This window comes from Sylvia atricapilla, chromosome 25 (genome assembly GCF_009819655.1).
Source record: "Sylvia atricapilla isolate bSylAtr1 chromosome 25, bSylAtr1.pri, whole genome shotgun sequence".
NCBI lineage: Eukaryota > Metazoa > Chordata > Aves > Passeriformes > Sylviidae > Sylvia > Sylvia atricapilla.
In genome coordinates this window covers 2,091,226-2,104,210 of record NC_089164.1, presented here as the reverse complement: position 1 = coordinate 2,104,210, position 12,985 = coordinate 2,091,226, and the positions used below count along the sequence as shown (strand labels likewise).

General features: G+C 51.2%; 1 protein-coding gene across 1 annotated transcript in view; it reads left to right on the top strand.

Annotated features, from left to right (window-relative positions):
* The window catches only part of NFASC (neurofascin), a 74,009-nt gene that overhangs the window by 22,474 nt on the left and 38,550 nt on the right, over positions 1-12,985 (top strand). The window contains 10 exon segments of the mRNA XM_066335904.1: positions 2,038-2,088; positions 6,325-6,436; positions 7,042-7,226; positions 7,816-7,947; positions 8,394-8,537; positions 9,751-9,862; positions 9,964-10,130; positions 10,503-10,650; positions 11,255-11,379; positions 12,176-12,211. Of these exon segments, the coding sequence (XP_066192001.1) occupies positions 2,038-2,088; positions 6,325-6,436; positions 7,042-7,226; positions 7,816-7,947; positions 8,394-8,537; positions 9,751-9,862; positions 9,964-10,130; positions 10,503-10,650; positions 11,255-11,379; positions 12,176-12,211 (1,212 nt within the window).

The following is a 12,985-nucleotide window of genomic DNA, read 5'->3' as shown; positions in this document are numbered from 1 at the left end:
TTTCCACCTCGGCGTAGCAGCTCCTCCTCAGTGCAAAGCTGGAGTAGGGAATCAGGGATTCAGATCATTCCAATGGGTTCTTTTCCAGTGCTGGGAATGTGGGCAGGTCGTCCATTCCAGATATCATTTGTAAATTCTGGATATTGTTCGTGAATTTCGAATATTTGTCTGTTTGCAGAGCTGGGCAAAGGAAATCCCAGGTTTTTTTGGGGGGGGAAAAATCCCAGCAAAGAAAGATCTGTGGGATTTGGAGCTTCCAAGGGCTTCATCCCGACGTATTTATCCAGCTCTGGAAGTGACCTGGAAAAAATCCTGGTGGATTTTTATGGATTTGGGCTCCCCTCAGGTGTCCCCACATCCCTTCACTCCCAGACCTTGGGAAATCAAATCCTTCTCTTCCGATTTTCCTTGGGAAACAATTCCTGTAGGATCAGAGGCAAATTCCACCCCAGGAGCCCCCCCAGATTCCTTTAAAATTTTGGAACTCGGGCTTTAATTTCCCATACAAAAAATTCTTTATCCACAAAGTGTTGGAGGGGGACAAGGTCGGATTTATCCCAAGCTCTTGGATCACCTCAGCCTTGATCCCTGAGTTTGGCTCCTCCCAGAAGTTTTCCCCAGCTCTTGAAACAATCATGGAATTGGATGCAGGAGGAAAATGGGAAAGTTCCAGGAAGGCATCACCTTTTCCTGAGGGAATTTGTGTGAGGTTTCTCCAGTTTTGGGGAGCTCTTGGGCATTTTCTGGGCTCTCTTAACCCCTGACAGGGATTTAAGGCTCCAAAGGCTCGGGAATGTGGCTGTGGCAGGATATTCTTGGGCTCCAAACCAGGATTTGGGATTCTGGGGAGGGCAGGGTGGGGAATCCCAATTTCCCACACAGTGAGGGATTCATTTCAGTTTTCATTGGAATTAGAGGTCAATAAACACCTCAGTGAGGAGCTGGAGACAATCTCCATGAATTAACTTGGAATTAAAAGGAATTTTACAGCATCTTTTCCTCTAAAAACATTATTATTGTTGTTATTATTATTATTATTATTATTATTATTAAACTGTCTGTGATCTTAAAACAATAATAATAATAATAATAATAGTAATAACTTATTGCTAAAATTTCATCTCTTCCTTACCTTATTACATCATTGTCCAGCTGTGTCCATCCCATGGGAAAAAGCAGCTGGAATGTGGAATTTCTGTAGTCAAAAACCACAGAAAAAACCCCCACATTTTCCCCTCCAAATTGCTCCAATTTTTGGGTTTTCCCAAAGATCCCAAAGAGAAAAACATTCTGAGGAAATATTTACTCCGCAATTCCCACCCTTTCAGCTCTTCCCACCCCTTGGAGAAGGAAATCAGCCCCTTTTCCTGCTGTTCCTGCCTGTGTTTGTCCTGGAAGCTCCGAGTGCTTTTGGATCCCTGCTCCTGCCTGTCCCGTCCTTGCTGATTTTTGGGATGTCCCCGTGTCCCCCAACCTGACTGTTTTTTGGGATATCCTTTGTCCCCCACCCTGTCCCATCCCTGCTGTTTTTTAGGATTCCTCATGTAGCCCATCCTTGCTGTTTTTTGGGAATTCCCCATGTCACCTGTCTTTGCTGTTTTTTGGGATGTCTCTGTGTTCCCCACCCTGTCTCATCCTGGCTGTTTTTCAGGAATTCTTTGTGTCCCCTGTCCTGGATATTTTTTGGGAATTCCCCAAGTCCCCTGTCCTGGCTGTTTTTTGGGATGTCCCCTGTCTTTGCTGTTTTTTTGGGAATTCCCCATGTCCCCTATCCTGGCTGTTTTTTGGGAATTCCCATGTCCCCTATCCTGGCTGTTTTTTGGGATGTCCCCTGTCTTTGCTGGTTTTTTTGGAATTCCCCATGTCCCCTATCCTGGCTGTTTTTTGGGAATTCCTATGTCCCCTATACTGGCTGTTTTTTGGGATGTCCCCGTGTCCCCACGTCCCATGGCTGTATTTTTGGGAACTCCCGTGTCCCCCCGTCCCACGCTGTCCCCGCCTCCCCGGCGCTGCTCACGGTGTTCTGTTTAATTGCAGAGAAGTCCCATAACGAAACGTCTTTAGGAAATTCCCCCGCCATGTACCGCGGTGAGTCCACGCTGCCTTTGGGACTCCCAAAGGCTTAACCCAGCCCCTCCTAACCCCACTGACCCCATCCCCTGCCCGTGTCCCCTCTGCTGTCACCGTGTCCCCGTGCTGGCCTCAGCTTTGCCGAAATTAATCGGGATGAATCCATCCAAGCCACCACAAAACCCCCCAAAATTCCCCCTTTCCTCTGAGCGGAGTTTGAATGAGTTAAGCCTGGCTTGGGAGGTTTGGGGTTTATAGGATCTGCGCCGTGTGGCTGAGCTGGGTTTGGTCCCTCCTGTGCTGTCCTCAGCAAAGCTCAGGATTTAAACGTCACATCCTCGTCCCTCTTTTCTGTGTCTCCAGAAGAAGCATTTCCAGAGGGAGAATTCCTGGTGTTTCCAGCTGAACTCAGGCGGGGAGAAAAAGAGGAAAGAAAAAGAGGGATATTTGGGTTTTCCTGAAATCTGAGTGATTTCTGTGCAGAGTTTGGACATGTGCTGGATGCTTCCACAGGCTCCTGCCCTTTGTTGGGATGGGGAATTCCCTCCAGATTCTGCCCCTGTGAGGAGAATCCCACCCCAAAATCCTAAATCTGGGCAGGGAATTCCCTTTGGATTCTGCTCCTGGTGGGAGAATCTTATCCCAGAATCCTAAATCTGGGTAGGGAATTCTCTCTGGATTTTGTGCCTGCTGGGAGAATCCCCTCCCAAAATCCTGTATCTGGGCAGGGAATTCCCTTTGGATTCTGCACCTGCTGGGAGAATCCCACCACAAACTCCCAAATTTGTCTGGGCAGGGAATTCCCTCCAGATTCCTTCTCCCTTCTGGGAGAAGCTCATCCCAAAACCCTAAATGATGCTTCAGGCACAAAAACCCCCATGATGGCTGCCCTGGGAACGGGGTGGGAATTGTCAGGGATGTGTTGGGATAACAAAGGCAGCAGTGGGGGATTTTAGGGAGCAGGAGATGGGGCAGGTTTGGGACCACAAGGAATCCCAAGTATGTCCTGGGAATGCCACCACCTCTCCAAAGCCACCAGGAATTCCAACTGCTCCCAAATCCGGAGCTGTCCCGGACAGGATTCACTTCCTGCCCTTCCTGCTGCTTTTGGGGCCGGGGTTGTGTGGGGTCAGGCCCGGGAATGTCCCTTGCTGTCCCCACCGTGTCCTGGAGTGAAATCCCTGCTGGAGCCGGAGCTTCCTGGTGCCCAGGGCACAATTCCCATCCCGCGGGGACTTTTGGGGACAAGGAGGGCGCTGCCAGCTGGGAGCAGGGAGAGCTGGAGTGCGGCAAGAGCGGGATGTGCCAGGCCGGGACACGGCCAAGGGAATTGGGACACTGGCAGCGGGAGCAGGAGGGTTTGGATGATGCTGAGGAGCTGGGAAAGGCTCTGCAGCAGGATGAGCTGGACAGTCTGGGAATACTTGGGAAAAAAAGCTGGGAAAAGGGGATTGGCAGCAAAATCAGCTCCGGTGGAAGCGGCGTCAACCACCTGGAAAGGAGAGAAGAAGAGATGGGACAGGGACAAAGGGCAATTCCAGTGGAGAGTTTTCCTGGGCTTCTGGATTTCCCTTTGGATGTCTTTGTTCAGGGAAAAGGGATCTTAAGCTCCATCAGGAAAATGGGATTTTATCCGCATGATCCCATTCTGTCCCTCTGTTCCATGGGTGCACAGGGGAAACTTCCTGCTGTTTGTGCTGTAACATTCCCTGGAAAACTCCCTGGCTCCAGAGGATCCAGATCCCCGTCTCCCACCCCTGTGCAGACCTGGACTCCAACCCAGGCCTCAATTAACTCAATAATTAATGAGCTGGGGATAAAAAGTCTTTCCCTCAGTCCTTTTCCTTGTTGCTGCCCCAGCATTCCTCCCTGGAATGACCTGGCTGGGAATGCTGGAGGCTTTGGGATGTGAAAAATCCCATGGATTTGAGGTGTTAGGGGCATTTGGGGCTCTCAGCTGTTCTTCCTTGGGGTGCTGATCCTCACGATCCCAGCTCAGATCCAGAGGCAGCTGGAAAAGGGGTCTGGAAGGCTGTGAACCCCATTCCCAGGATGCTCTTAAGCTTTGGGAATGTGAGATCTGCTGCTGGGGATGTGGGGCACGGGAGATTTGTGGGACACTTGTCCCAAATTCCTCCCCAGGGCCGGGATAACCACGGGAAGTGTCACCCACCCCTTGTCCCCAGGGCTGGGAGTGATGATGCCCAGAATTCCATGAGAAAACCAGCTCCAATTATCAGGGAAAAAAACTATCCAAAAGGATAAATTGAATATTTCATCAGGAGAATTTCCCACTTTTTTTTTTCCTTTTTAATGAAATTAAAACCCTGATTTGTCCCTCTTCCTCTCTTTTTGTTTTTGCAAACCTGAGTCTGTTTGAGCCTGGCTGTGTCGGGATGGGCACATCCCTGGAAAACAGAACTGATGGAGGAATTTTAGATGGGAAAGGGGCAGTCGGCAGCTCTGGGATGTTTCTTTGGGATAGAATTGGATATTTCTGGGATGATCCCAGTTCACAGCAAAGCTTGGGAGCGGAGCTGATTTTTAAATAAACAGCCAGAGGATTTATTTTTTCCAGCTCGGATCCATCCAGAGGGACGCGGGAAGCCTTGACACTTCCAGCTGGAACTTCCACATGCTCAGAGCCTCTGGGTCTGAGGGAATTTCTGGCTGTTCCCTGTTACAAACAGCAAAATATTTATTATTTATTAATTTCTATTTATTATTTATTAATGATGCTGTGCTGAGGCAAAAATCAGGTTTTTTTTTGTGCTGTCCTTAGGATCATGAAAGCCAGGAGGGTACTAATTAATCTCCCTGATTTTTAATTGCCATCATTAACACAGGCTTGTAAAATCCAGCTTGCTCCGCTTAGTGCTTCCAGTTATCCCACAGGATCCGGAGTGGGAATAAATCCTGATCAAAGCCAATCTTGGGCTGATAAAATAATTAATTCCCACTTTTCTGATTTGATGGGAGAAGCTCCTGGTTGTGGTGGAGGTTTGGAGCTCTGCCCTGGGTTTTGAACTGATGTAACTGGGAATGAGACTTTCTCCGGGAGTAGGGATGGAAAGAGACCTGGAAAACTGGGGACAAAGTCGGGATTTTCCTGCCCTGGTAATCTATTAATCCATAACTGACTAACTGGGAGGGATGTGGGTGTGGAATCCATTCCAAGGATTCCATGGATGGATCCTGGGCTTGGGTTTTCCTTCCTTAAAGTAGGAATTCTGGAAAGAATCCCTGTCCTCGCTCCCCTCCTCCTTCCCCTGCCGCCGCTCTGGAAGTTTCCCCAAATCCCTCAAATCCCCCAGATCCTGGTTGCCTCCCACTCACTGAGCTGAGGGAATTTTGGGGCAGCAGAAGCCGCATCCCAAATCCTGTTCCAGCACTGGAATGGTCTCTCTCCATGGATCACTCCAGAATTTTTTTGCTTCCTTGTCCCCATCCCATCCCTTTCCTAATCCCGTAACTTCCATCCCTGCTGCTTTCCCGCCCATCTCATCCTGTTTCATCCTCGCTGATCCAGATCTAGGTCAATCATTCCACTTCTTAATGGGATTTTTTGCCATGAATAATTAATTTTTTCCCCCTGCAAAGAGGCCTTCGCTGTGTGTGGATCCGTAGGGAATCGTCTTGTGCCTTCCCTTTGTTTTTTTGGTTTTTTTTTCCCCCGTTAAACTTCCCTGTCCAGCCCTAAATGGGTCATTTTGGTGGCTGAGCTTTCCCTTTCCAAGGGGAACCATCCTTCCAGGCCTCCAGGAAAGCTGGAAAACCTTGGTGCTGCTGGAGCCCTGGGAATGCTCCATATCCCAGAGATTTCTATGGAAAAGCAGCTCTGGGTCTGAATAAACCCTTTCTGTGCCCATTTTCCCCGCTGTCCATTGTTATATGTTGCATCCATCATTATTTCCCAATTCCATCTGATTCCAGCCCGTTTTCCAGAGGCAGGGAGGGCAGGAAAAGCGGGAACTGATGGAATGGGGACTGTCCCCAACGCTCAGCTCCCCCTGCTGCTCCTTCCCTTCCCTGCCTGCCAAACTTCCTCTTTCTCCCCCTTTTTTTTATTTATTCAATCCAAAATTCATTTGGAGCCCCTCCTTTCCTTTCCAGGCACATTCCCGGGCGAGCTCAGAATCCCGGGAAGTGACACTTTCCATGAATTCCCGGAGACTTTAAAAAAACCCCCGTATTTTGTTTTCTTTTTGTTTTGTTTTTGGTTTTGTTTTTTTCCTTCTCTCCCACTGATTCCAGCCCGAGGGATCGCGGAAACCACTCCCAGCTTCATGTATCCCTACGGAATTTCCAGCAGCCAGATGGTGCTCCGAGGGGTGGATCTCCTGCTGGAATGCATCGCCTCCGGAGTGTACGTACCACGGAGAGGGAGATCCCTGGAAATTCCCAGTGGGATAAGGGCAAGGAATCACCCCTGGATGGGGGAAAAGGGATAATTCCCTCCTTTTAATTATTAATGCTCCCATCACTTTCTCGATGAGCAAACAGAAATGCTGAGGTTTCCAGGGGTTTTCAGATCCTTGTCCGAGGATAATTCCCCACGGGTTTGTCCTAAAGTTTGGGAATATCCCAGGAGCTCCTCACCAGCGTTTGGGAGGATGTTTGTGTCCCCCAGAAGTGTTCCTGGGCTCGTGGTCCTGCCCACACCATCAGACCATGGTCAGGGATGGGCTTTGTGGTCCCTTCTACCTCAAACCATTCCAGAATTCCATGATCCAGCCTTCCCAGGAGGATCAGGAGGGGAACACAATTCCTGACCAGCTGGGAATGCTCAGGGCCGTGGTTTAGGGGCAGTGATGGGAATAAGGGTGGCCCACCAGTTAGGTCAGACCTTCTCCCCGGGTTTTAGTGGTTCCCAGAATGGGAATTTTACTGTTATTTAGGAAAACCAACTCTTTGTTTGGGAGTCATTCCCTTGCCTTTGGAAAAGGCTCTGATCTGCTCCCCGTTCCTCAGACCAGCACCGGACATCATGTGGTACAAGAAAGGCGGGGAGCTCCCGGTGGGCAAAACCAAGCTGGAGAACTTCAACAAGACCCTGCGCATCTCCAACGTGTCCGAGGAGGACTCGGGGGAATATTTCTGCCTGGCCTCCAACAAGATGGGCAGCATCCGCCACACGATCTCGGTGAGAGTGAAGGGTACGTCACCTTTACCTTCCCTCTTGGGGTCCTGGCCGCCTGAGGGGACGTTCATGGAGTGCCGGGAGGGACAATGGGGCCTCTTTCCTGGGGGTGGGTCCGTGCTGAGTCCGTGTTCTTCAGGGATTCATGGAATGTGTTGGGTTGGAAGGGTTTTAAAGGTGACCCAGTTCCACCCCCTGCTGTGTGCAGGGACATGTTCCGTGATCCCAGGTTGGTCTAAGCCAGATCTGACCCAGCCTTGGACACTTCCAGGGATGGAGCAGCCACAGCTTCTCTGGGAATTCCATCCCAGTGCCTCCCCACCCTCCCAAGGAATGATTCCATCCCGATATCCCATCTAAATCTCCCCTTTTTCAAATTAAGATCTTGTCCAAACGGCCCCAAAAGCAGCGGGAGATGAGATCCCGCTGACAGGAATGGTGGTGGGTTTGCGTGGCCGAGGAGTGGGAGAGAGGTTTCTCCTTCACCAAATCCTGGGAAACCTGCTCGGTGTTTCCATCTCCTTCCTCCCCCAGGGAGTGCTGGAGTGGGGATTTTGGGGGTGATGCTGCTGTCCCCGTGTCACTGGGCTGGGGCTGTTTTCCAGCTGCTCCCTATTGGCTGGATGAGCCGGAGAACCTGATCCTGGCCCCCGGCGAGGACGGCAGGCTGGTGTGCCGGGCCAACGGGAACCCCAAACCCTCCATCCAGTGGCTGGTGAATGGAGAACCCATCGAAAGTGAGTGAGGGACAGACTGGGTCTCCTTCTCCAAAACCCCTGCCAAAATCCCAGCCCAAATCCCAACCAAGGATCTCCTGGCTGAGAATGAGCCAGAGCTGCCTCATTCTCCAGTATCCCAGCCCAAATCCCAACCAAGGATCTCCTGGCTGAGCATGGGCCAGAGTTGCTTCCTTCTCCAATATCCCAGCTCAAATCCCAGTCAAGGATCTCCTGGCTGAGCAACAGCCAGAGCTGCTGGTGGGGTCCCACACCCCCGTGAGCTCCATGTGAACCCCCAGTTTGTCCAGGATGGGCCCAGTTCACCCAGTGACTCCCAGCTGTGTCCATGGAGCTCACACACCATCACCGGCTTCCAACTGGGCTGAGCTGGGAAGACTCCCCATGACATTATGGGATGGGTTTTCATTTGGGATCGAACTGAAGGAGCTGTCCTTGCTTTGAAGCGGCTCCCCCCAACCCGAGCCGGGAGGTGGCCGGGGACACCATCGTGTTCCGGGACACGCAGATCGGCAGCAGCGCCGTGTACCAGTGCAACGCCTCCAACGAGCACGGCTACCTGCTGGCCAACGCCTTCGTCAGCGTGCTGGGTGAGCCTGGGGAGCCAAAACCTCCAATTCCCATGGAATCCCAGCCATGGGCTGGGCTGGGTGAGCCTGGGGAGCCCAAAACCTCCAATTCCCATGGAATCCCAGCCATGGGCTGGGCTGGGTGAGCCTGGGGAACCCAAAACCTCCAATTCCCATGGAATCCCAGCCATGGGCTGGGCTGGGTGAGCCTGGGGAGCCCAAAACCTCCAATTCCCATGGAATCCCAGCCATGGGCTGGGCTGGGTGAGCCTGGGGAACCCAAAACCTCCAATTCCCATGGAATCCCAGCCATGGGCTGGGCTGGGTGAGCCTGGGGAACCCAAAACCTCCAATTCCCATGGAATCCCAGCCATGGGCTGGGCTGGGTGAGCCTGGGGAACCCAAAACCTCCAATTCCCATGGAATCCCAGCCATGGGCTGGGCTGGGTGAGCCTGGGGAGCCCAAACCTCCAATTCTCATGGAATCCACGGATGGGTTGGGTTGGAAAGGACCTTAAAGCTTAAAGGACCCTAAGCTCAGCTCAAAGCTCATCTTCAAGGTGGTGTTGGGTCATAAGTTGGGCTTGATGATTTTAAAGATCTGTTCCAAACTTTTCCGAACCAGTTGGTTCTGGGATTCATCCAAAATTCCACCCTCTTGCCATGGATGGGAGATGGAACCTTCTGCTATCTCAGACTGCTCCAAGCTCCAATGTCCATCCTGGTCTTGGACATTGCCAGGGATCCAGGGGCAGCCACAGCTTCTCTGGGAATTCCATCCCAGGCCCTCCCCACCCTCCCAGCCAGGAATTTCTTCCCGTCAATCCCACCTAAACTCTCCTATTTTAGTTTAAAACCATTCCCAGTTATCCCATTCCCAGGGTAAAAGTCACTCTCCCTGGTTTTTCCATGCCCCCTTTTCCCTGCAGAATTTTCCCATGAGTTTTCCCCTTTGCCGCTCTGAGGGAATTCACTGAGGCTCTCAGGCTTTGGAGCAGGAATTCATTGCCATGGATTCAACCAGGAAAAGGCTGGGCAAATCCAGGGACACGAGTCACAGAACGAGGCTGGAAGGAGAGGGAAGGGGAGGTCAGCGGGAGTGGAGAAGCTTCACTGGGTTTTGAAAGTGCCGGTAGGAAAAGTGAACCAAAACATGGGGTGAAAATGCCGGAAAAGACCAACAGAATCCATTTTTTTTCTCCTTCTCCACGACTGGAATTTTGGCTGTTGACAGATATCCAGCCCCGGATCCTGGGCCCCAAGCACCAGCTGATCAGGGTGATCGAGAACAACAGGACACGCCTGGATTGTCCCTTTTTCGGGTCCCCCATCCCCACCCTGCGCTGGTAAGAGCCGGATCCCACCCCGCTCCATCCCGAGGGGTGGGAAATGGGGGTGGGTTTCCTGCTTTTCCTTCCCTTCCAACAGCTCTTTGTGGTGTTGGGAGGTTTAAGAACGGCCAGGGGAACATGCTGGATGGAGGCAACTACAAAGCCCACGAGAACGGGAGCTTGGAGATATTCATGGCTCGGAAGGAGGACCAGGGGATCTACACCTGCGTGGCCACCAGCATCCTGGGGAAAGCAGAGGCCCAGGTCCGCCTGGAGGTCAAAGGTAGGGGCACAAAATCTTGGATCTTCTGGAAAAAAAGTTTCAATTTGCAACAGAAAGGGTTGAGGTTAAAATCTTGGGTATTCTGGAAACTGCGGCAGAAATAGTTGAGGCTGAAATCTTGGATCTTCTGGAATTTGCAGCAGAAGTAGTTGAGGTTAAAATCTGAGGTCTTCTGGAATTTGCAAAAGAAATATTTGAGGCTAAAATTTTGTGTCTTCTGTAATTTGCAGCAGGAAGAGTTGAGTTGTGAGGGAACCTGAGGAGTTTGGGGTGTGACCCTTTCTTTGTGACCCTGTGCAGACCCCCCCCAAGGGGTTGTGAGGAGTTCTGTGGGGTTTGGAATGTGACCTTTTCATTTGTGACCCCACACAGACCCCACCAGGATCGTGAGGGGCCCCGAGGACCAGGTGGTCAAGAGGGGCGACATGCCCCGGATCCACTGCCGCGTCAAACACGACCCCACGCTCCGGCTCATGGTCACCTGGCTCAAGGACAACGTACCCCTCTACCTGGGCAGCAGGTCTGTGCCCAAAAATTCCATACATCTCTCTCCCAACACTGCTGGATTTTTACCAGAACATTCCAGGAGTCCCCAGGGATAAATATTGGGTTCCTACCTAAGCAACATTTGATGTTTCTGACACTTTTAATCTCATTGGCTCCATCCAGCGATTCCGGCTGATTTATCAGTAAATCCAGACTTTGCTGCGGGTTTTATTCCTGGGTATTTTAGGACATCTTGATAAAACCTGGGGATTCATAACGAGCCGCTCTAAAATTAAAGTTTCTCTGCTGTGGCTGGCACAGCTTTAATTTCCTTTCCACACCTGACTGCCCTTTCTTGTGAGGCGAGAACTGATCCCAGGGCACGAGCCCGGGGCTGGCTGTTGTCCTAAAAATGTGATTATTCTCCAGATACACCCCAGGGCGCGTGACTCCTTAGGAAATGAGCTTTCCCAGAATAACCCAGCACATCCTCAGCTGATGAAACCTCCAGACCGGAGACACTCTCCTGCTCTGGTCGGGTTTCCAGCTGCATTTTATCAGGGACAAAACATCCAGCTTTCAACTCTGCTTCCTAAAATCGAGTCAGGGCAGAATTTTGGGATGTTGTTTCCTTGAAGGATGAAGAAGGAAGAGGACGGCCTGACGATCCACGGCGTGGTGGAGAAGGACCAGGGCGATTACACGTGCGTGGCCAGCACGGAGCTGGACAAGGACTTGGCCAAGGCCTATCTCACCGTGCTGGGTAAAGCCCTCCTGACCCCACAGCCCTGTGCTTGGCTTTGAATCGGACACCCCGACCTCGAGGTCAGGCTGGAAGGGGGCTCCAGGCTCCAAGGTTGTCCCCTGGATGCTCAGGGAGGTGCTGGAAGAGCGGGGGTTCTGTTGTTGTGGGATTCGCTGCCTCCTCTGGGATGATGGCACTGAAATGGTGCAAAAAAACCCTGGTGTTTTCGAGGGCAAAAAAATTAAACAGGAATTGTTGCAGCCCAAAGTATCCCCGGGTGGATGTTGAAGATCCATGAGAAAAGGCCTAAATTTGGGGGTGAATTTAGTGGGATGTTGATCGATGGGATTGGGGCTGAGCCAGCTCCTCCTGTCCCTCTGTGTCCCCTTCGTGTGTCCCCTTTGGAGCACAGGGAGGGACAAATCCCCCCCATTCCGCATCTGTGCCACTGCAAGCTCTGCTTGGCAAACAGGGATTTATCACCCCCTGGCCACCCAGATTCCCAGGAATGCCAGCGCCCCTCCACAGCTGGAACAGGGATCCCAAACCCCAAATAATTCCCCTGATTTATTGATTTATTTCCCCTCCTCTCCCCTAATGCCTCATTAACCCTGAATCAGGCTGACATTTCCCTTTTGCTGCCAACTCCGAGTGCGGGTAAAGCAATGGAAGTCTCTGGGGGAAGGATTTTCCTGCTCTGCCTCCCAGACTGGATCAATTCCCGCTGAAATCTGGAACTTTATGTTTGCCAGGTGCTCCTTTGGCCACCCAAGCTTAAACTAACCCGGTTAACAAGCACTGTCTTACCTTGCAGCCATCCCCGCTAACCGGTCGAGAGAATTACCCAAAGGTAATCACCACTAATTCCTCGCCTCCCTTTTATTTCCTGCCTTGGTTTTGGGTTTTCCCTCACCAGTAACTCCAAGAGAAAAGGGTGGCAAGCTGGAAAAACTGGCGGATGAAGCTTTCAGGTTGTCCTGGAAGGAGTTGAAGCTCCAAGTCCTGCCCAAGTTGTCCCTGAAGGAGCAGATTTTTTCCAGGTTGTCCTTGAAGGAGCTCAAGCTCCAGGTTCTCCCCAAGTTGTCCTTGAAGGAGAAGACTTCCAATCCCTGTCCAGATTGTCCTTGAAATCCAGCCAGACGGGTGGAAAGCTCCTGTTCCACCACTAATTTTGTGTCCCGCGGTGGCAGCTCCTGAGTGCAGGAATCATTTTACCTGCACTTGAAAATCCTGATGTGGGAAAAAAAAGAAAACAAACCAAAAACCCGCACGGAATTCCCTGATTTTTGCCTGGAGTTTATTCCTGTTATTGCACAAGCTGGTCCTTGTGACCAGATTAAAGAAACAAAAAAAGGGGAATTTCTATCAAATTTATGTTTCCACTGAGGTTTTGTGTCCTTTCCCTGCTGTTCATCTGCGTTTCTCTGTGTAAGATCACAAATCCCCCTAAACAAGTACCTGGTGCTTCCCCCATCATTTTTTGGGGTGAAGGGGGAAAGACAGGATTTCTCCTGGGAAAAACAGGATTTTTCTTGGAAAGGCCGGGCTTTTTCTGGGAGAAGCAGGATTTTTCCAGGGAGAAGCAGGATTTCCAGGAAACACAGAAATGACCACATTTACATTT